This window comes from Galeopterus variegatus, unplaced genomic scaffold, assembly GCF_000696425.1.
Source record: "Galeopterus variegatus unplaced genomic scaffold, G_variegatus-3.0.2 Scaffold1876, whole genome shotgun sequence".
Classification (NCBI taxonomy): Eukaryota; Metazoa; Chordata; class Mammalia; order Dermoptera; family Cynocephalidae; genus Galeopterus; species Galeopterus variegatus.
This window is the reverse complement of record NW_007727987.1, coordinates 76,783-83,711: the sequence shown is the minus strand read 5'-3', so window position 1 is coordinate 83,711 and position 6,929 is coordinate 76,783. Positions and strand designations below refer to the sequence as shown.

Below are 6,929 nucleotides of genomic sequence, written 5' to 3'. Positions count from 1 at the left end.
CTCAGAATGTAGAATTGGTCAAAGAACCAAAATCCATTAAGTGATTAATGCTTTGTTTTAATGTAAAAATTTCATTCTTCCAGATATTTAAAACTTTACTGTACTAAGGGCAGAACGAGATGTAGTGAATATTTACTTTAAATGTTGAGTGGATTTTATTAATCGTAAAAATTTCATTCTTCCAGATATTTAAAACTTTACTAAGGGCAGAACGAGATGTAGTGAATATTTACTTTAAATGTTGAGTGGATTTTATTAATTACATTGCCTTGGCTTTCAGATTGCTTAGAGGATGATTATTCAAAAGACAAATAGGTGTAGAATGAAGTCATGCCACTGTGTTTTTAATGCAGTGGTAATCTTGATCCTAGAGTGAGGCTGGAGGGAATTATGAGCTGTCCCAATTCAACCTCTGTATTACAATTGCATTTAATCAAACGTGTGAATTTAACCTCAGGTGGCATGCATTCAGACAGTAGAATTAGTTTTAGGTGCTTTAGAATTCCATTTCCTTTTAATACTTGGGCAATCAAAATTGTTTTCAGATTTTCTCTCATTGCTTAAATTAATTGTCCTAAGTTTAAAATAGAAGAACCTGAAATACAATTTAGAAAATATAAGATTCTTTGGGCATAATCTTGCCATTCAACAAGTTTACATGCCCGTCTTTCCCTACCCCATGTGCTGGGTGCACAGACACACCCACACAAATACACACACACTTTTCTTTTTTCACAAAAATTAAATTCTTTTTACCCCCTGGAAAGCATGATTAGGAATAAGGGAACTATTATTTTCCCCAGAGGACGAATTAAACTTGTCCCAAAGAACAAATACTTTTGTAAGTGTCTTTCCTTCAAGGGATAGTAAGAAAGTTTGGGGAGTGACAGCATGCAATGGCAAAATGAACTTGAAATCTTTTGATATGAGTATTATCTTCCTTAGAAAGATAAGGTAAAGCAAAAAAAAAAAAAAAAAGGTCCTCCCAAGTTTAGAAAAAACCTATTGTTTATAGGTATTATTACTAGAGGCCAGGATGGACGGACAAAGTCTTAAATTTAAATGTTTAAAAATATTGAATAATTTGTTAAATATTTATGTTATTGTATTATCACATTAAAATGTTTTATTAAATATTAATATTTAGTCTTAAAATATTAACATTTAAATGTTTAAAAATAATATTTAAAGGTTAAAGAAACTAATTTTTTTTCTTATCAGTAAGGCACCTTTTTCTGTTTAGCTTTAGAAGTTGGTTTCCAGTCATTTCCTGTCCTTTACATTTCCCCCTTCGTAACTGCTTTTAAGTGCATACTTCTTTTGCTGTGTACTTTGATTATAGGCTAGTCATTGATCATTAAAATGTTGGAGATGGCTTATATTAATCTGGGATTATGCACGACTTAGCACCTTGGGATTTTCTGGTTTTATTCGACCCTAGACCCTTGCAGTTAATGAAATAACTGCTCATATCTGCAGTAATATTCCAGGTTTTTCGCCTGTGTCAACAACTGTTGTTTCGTTCTCTTGAGTTTATTTGTTTTAATTGTAGACACTGTCTTTTGTTGCTTCTGAGATTTTGACTGGTGTGGTAGAGGAAATGGCTCCATCTCAAAAAATAAAAATCTGTACAGGAGTGGGTTTCAAGTGGGGGTCAAACAGAGAAGGTGTCAATGATATATTAAAAACATAAGATTGTGTGTAGAAAGAATATCTCTTTTATTAATATATCTGGATGCTGTTCATTGCTAGTAATGTAGTCATCCTTGTGCTACTGTCTATCAGTTGTTGAAATACAAAATATCCCGTTATAACTTGGTAGGATTAAGCATAGGTTTCTGGCTTCCTTTTTGCACCCCCTCCTGTTTAAAATTTTCTGCTATTTTTCTTTTAATGACTAGAAAACTTAGACATGCCTAGAAAGAAAATGTATTCATACGATGTAAAAATATTCATTCATCTACGTTTAATTATCAAGGGCTTATTGCCAAACAATTGCTTTTGGTACTAGGGATACTAAAATATAGTTTCTTTTCCCCCAAAGCAGTGGAGGAAATATATGATTAAAATACAAGGTACTAAGTACTACAAGAACCTGCATTTGGGTAGCACAGTGTAGTTTGACTAACAGTAATGCCATTGTACAACTGAGAATATAGAATACTGAGAATTTATGTGATTTGCCCAAAGTGGCCAGGCTAGTGATTGGTGGTTATGTACCGAGAACTTGGGTAGTGTGTTTGTCTGTTTTGTTCTTTTGCACTGCTTCATAAATAACTACTTTGCTTTTATAAAACCTAAGTTAATGTTAAATGATTTTGCAAGATTTGTCCAATGAAGGGTATGGTTTCCTTTTTTCATAGAGTTGCAGAGGTGGGAATGTTTGAGAACAAAAGATTAAGTAACTATGTCTTATGATTCCTCGTACGATGTTCTACATGTATAGCTATGCTAAATTGCATTTTATGCCTTATATGTGAATGTTTCATACTTGGGACCCTTCTATCCTAGGGATCATTTTATAATTTCTTTTCTTTCTTTTTTTTTTTTTTTGTCTTTTTCGTGACCAGTAAGGGGATTGCAACCCTTGGCTTGGTGTCGCCCGCACCGCACTCAACCAGTGAGCGCCGGCCATCCCTATATAGGATCCGAACCCGCAGCGGGAGCGACGCTGCGCTCCCAGCACTGCACTCTCCCGAGTGCACCACAGGGCCGGCCCATAATTTCTTTGCTGTTTAGATGGCATTGAACCTGCAATTTTTTTCTAAATAATTAAAAGGAAAGAATGTGCATCAAACCCCCCTCTTACTAATCCAGTTCATATTGGCTAGCATCACAAGGGTATCACCCCTAGATCTGGGCAAAGAGGGTCCCTTGCATAGGGTTTCATGCCTTAGAGGGTCTTGCTTGATCCCTCTTTCAGCTGAGTTTGTTTCCATCAGCTGAAAAGTTGGTGGAATTATGGGAACATATTCACCCTGAACCTATATGTGCCTTCTAGACCATATTCCAAGTACTCAGGAGTCCAGAACTGGTTGACTAGATGGCTAGGAATTTGCTTCCATGCCTTCTACATGAGTCTCTTTTTTATTTACTAGAGGGCAAAATGAAATACTGGTGGGCCTGAGGGATTGCCATAGACATCTGTGGCCCATGGATGAACTGTAGGTGAAAATTTGCGGATAAACAGAGCTTTTTGCATCAGCTGGCACATTGCCTGTAATATTTTCTTTAAGATCTTTATGCAGCTCGTTCCTTGTTATTCAAGATTCTACTAAAATACCACATCCTTCAAAAAGGTCTTTCTTGACTACCTTACCTAAAATAGCCCCTTCCTCCGTAATCACTCTCCCTCCTTACATCACTTACTTTTTGCATCACCTACCACTGTGAAAGTCTATTTTATAAGCTTTATGTATTCATATGTTTACTGTCTGACTCCCACTGGAATGGAAACTGCCTGAGCGCAGGAAATTGGTGGTTTTGTTTGCTGCCATTCTGTAGCATCCAGAACAGTGTCTTCCACCCATAAATATTTTTGTAGTGAACGAAAATGAACAAACAGGCCTTGAGGGTGAGGAATTAATCATCCTGCTTTAATTGGATTGTATTTATATGTTTACTGTCTCACTCCCACTAGAATGGAAACTGCCTGAGCACAGGAAATTGGTGGTTTTGTTTGCTGCCATTCTGTAGCATCCAGAACAGTGTCTTCCACCCATAAATATTTTTGTAATGAACGAAAATGAACAAACAGGCCTTGAGGGTGAGGAATTAATCATCCTGCTTTAATTGGATGTAACCATTTACTTATCCCTTTCATACATCATCTTATCAGAAGGGGGGAAGAAAGAACAGGCAAAAAATTAGGAAATTAAATTTGTAGGAGTGTGTAAATAATAGTGGAATACTTTAAGGAATATGACTTTCATTCCCTGAAAGTAAGTTACTTAGAACAGTAATGCTAGGAGTTTTTCCATTAAACAAAATATAGCAAGATTAAATTGATTACACGTTTCTAAAATTTTGGCTGTCTTGGGGTAAGCCAACTAAATATGAAATTTTATGGCAGCATCAAGTTTTCAGTCTGGCCTGTGTTGTCTTTTATAACACCGTTTTGAATGTTCATGCAGCATTCATTTCACAATTTCCTTTTCAATGACCATTCAAAAATTGTATGATTTGCTGTATTCCTGGCCAGTTGTATTCTCTAATATAAACTTCTGATGTTTGCGGTCTTTAAATGGGATTCAAGATGCCTGTTTCAAGCAAATCAAGCAAAATTTCTCCATCAAATAAAAAGTAATGCTTTATTTTTATTTTATTTTTGTTTAAAAGTAATGCTTTAAAAGTAATGTTCACAAGTAGCTCTCTGAAATAAGGAGGATTCAAGCAATTATTTTTTTTCTTAAAAAGGGGTGACAAAATAAAAACATCTATATTTAATAACTCATCAGCTACAAGTCACTTAGATGAGTGAAATTTAAATAGAATACCCTTGTCTAAACACATACTTTTATTAGAATATCTAATTTTTTTCACCAGTTAACTCTAATTTCTTCACCAGGGTTTTAGGAAATTTCTGGGATGTGTTTCCTTCAGATTTTAGGGCTTGGGAGCAGCATGACAGTACTAAGGTGTGTTCATTGCAAAAAATTTTATGTTCATTATGCACTTAATGCATTTGTTTATTTTTTTAAATCAAGGCAGTTCTATTTTGTTTTCAAAGTCAGAAAAAAACAGAGAGAAGAAATATTTTCATTCAAAGTTAATCAAAAAAAGATACAAAATGTGAACTCTCACCTTTTGTTTCTTGGCAACTACCTCATTCAAATCACAAAACGAGTAATATAATAGGAAAATGAATAAAGGATAGGAGTAAAAAAATCCCTGGGGAGGTAAACCAAGATTCTTACACATATAAAAATATACCTAGCTAAGTTTATCTTCTACTTTACTTTTTTTGTTTTTTGTCATACCAAATTTACATTATTTTTCATTGCAGTTAAATTTATCAATTTTTCTGTCACCTTTTTGATTTGTATTATACTTAGACTAGCATCTTTCACTCTAATATTATTTTTTAAAATCTCCCATATTTCTTAGGTACTTTTATGGCTTTATTTGTTTACTTTTAAATATTTAATTCATTTGAAATTGATCTTTAAGATGTGAGAATGGCTTCAGCTTTTTTTTTTTCTTTCTAGTTGGTGGTGGTTCCAACACCATTTATGAAGTAATTTGTTTTTTATCCCTCACAGATTTAGGATAGCACGATTGTTAATAGTATATATTTTTATACATTTTGGGTCAGTTTCTTAACTTTTTATCCTATTCCATTGATATATCCATAGACATTTGCTACCAGTATATGTTTTAATCATTAGCATTAATATACTTTAATATCTAAAGGGCTGATTCCCTCTCACTGCAAGATATGTTTCTTTTATTTATTTATATATTTTGATTTGCACTTTTATTACACAAAATAAAATTCCATCTATGCTGCACATTCATACTTTCTATAAATCTGGCTTTTAAAAAATCCCTAGGGACGCAGTCCCAGCTGTTCTTTGATTTTCCTTTCAATGGCATCATGCCTCAACTGCAGTCAGAGTCCTCTCAAAGGACAAAAGCAGATGCGGCCACCTCAGCTTGGTGGCACACAGTGCGCTCCTGGCCTGCCCACTGGAGGCGCAGCTCCTGTCATCGTCTGGACCACGGCTGCTGGAGACAGTCAAAGTGGCAGCGTGTCATTTCCTTCACCAACCCATCTCCAGCAGCACAACCAGTCCTCCCAGCTGGTCCTGTGGGGACCGCCCATTATGGAAACGTAGTAGCACCGTCCCCATGCAGCCAACCATCCTGGACTTCTCTTTGGGCAAGCCTGGGCCAGGGCCTTAGGGGATTTCTGTGTCCATGGTATAAATCTGCCACCAGGGGTTCTTGGTCTTGGCCTCAGTGGTCACCTCGACTCTGTAGACCTGCAGGACAAAGTAGAGAAACTGATATTGAAACATATTGATTATACATGTTTGTGGGGTCCAGAGTTATAATTCAATATATGTATGCAATGTGTGATGATCGAATCAGGGTAATTCATCATTAGCATATTCATCATTATAAAACTTATAATCATTTACTTGCGATGAGGACATTTGATCTCTCTCTTCTAGGCATTTGATAAAATGCAGTAAATTATTGTTAATTATAGATGCTTAGCTTGATTGCACACCAGTGGAACTTATTTTTTCTATCTAGCTGTTTTGTATCCATTAACCAACCTCTCACTATCCCTCCACCCCTTCCCCTTTTCTGCCTCTAGAAACCACAGTTCTGCTGTTTCCTTTTGAGAGCTCAACTTATTATTATTATTGGTTTGTTTATTTATTTATTTGTGTTTTGCTCCCACTTATGAGTGAAAACATGGGGTATTTCTCTTTCTGTAGCTGGCTTATTTCACTTAACGTAATTTTCTCCAAGCTCATCCTGCTGCTGTGAATGGCAGAATTTCATTCTTGTTTATGGCTGAGTAGTATTCCATTACATATATATAGCACATTTTCTTTTAAGGTAACACCATAATTTATTTCTCATGCATATTTATGTTATAATTTATATAATATATATTCATATGATAACATCTTTTTTTCTCCTGTTGCCTTCCTATGTGTAGTATCAGAAAGTTGGTAAATTCCAAAATAATGAGATCTGAGTTCATTTGTAATTGTGAAGGCAGGCTTCCCATAATTGTCAATAAATGCACAATGCTCATTGGACTGCAGAGAGAGGACAGTGCCATTAGTAGAAGGAGGGAGTGTCCTTAAAAGCATGTAACTAGCACATGTTGGATTAATAGAGGATAGACTGAAAATTTCAGCAGTCCTATCTATGGTTTTTACACTCTGGATTAACTGTAATTCCTTAAT

General features: G+C 35.3%; 1 protein-coding gene across 1 annotated transcript in view; it reads left to right on the top strand.

Annotated features, from left to right (window-relative positions):
- Window positions 1-5,904, top strand: part of LOC103595880 — a 75,743-nt gene extending 69,839 nt beyond the window's left edge. The window contains exon 4 of the mRNA XM_008579406.1: window positions 5,612-5,904. Within this exon, the coding sequence (XP_008577628.1) occupies window positions 5,612-5,904 (293 nt within the window). The remainder of the gene's footprint in view (window positions 1-5,611) is intronic.
- The last annotated feature ends 1,025 nt before the right edge of the window (window positions 5,905-6,929 follow it).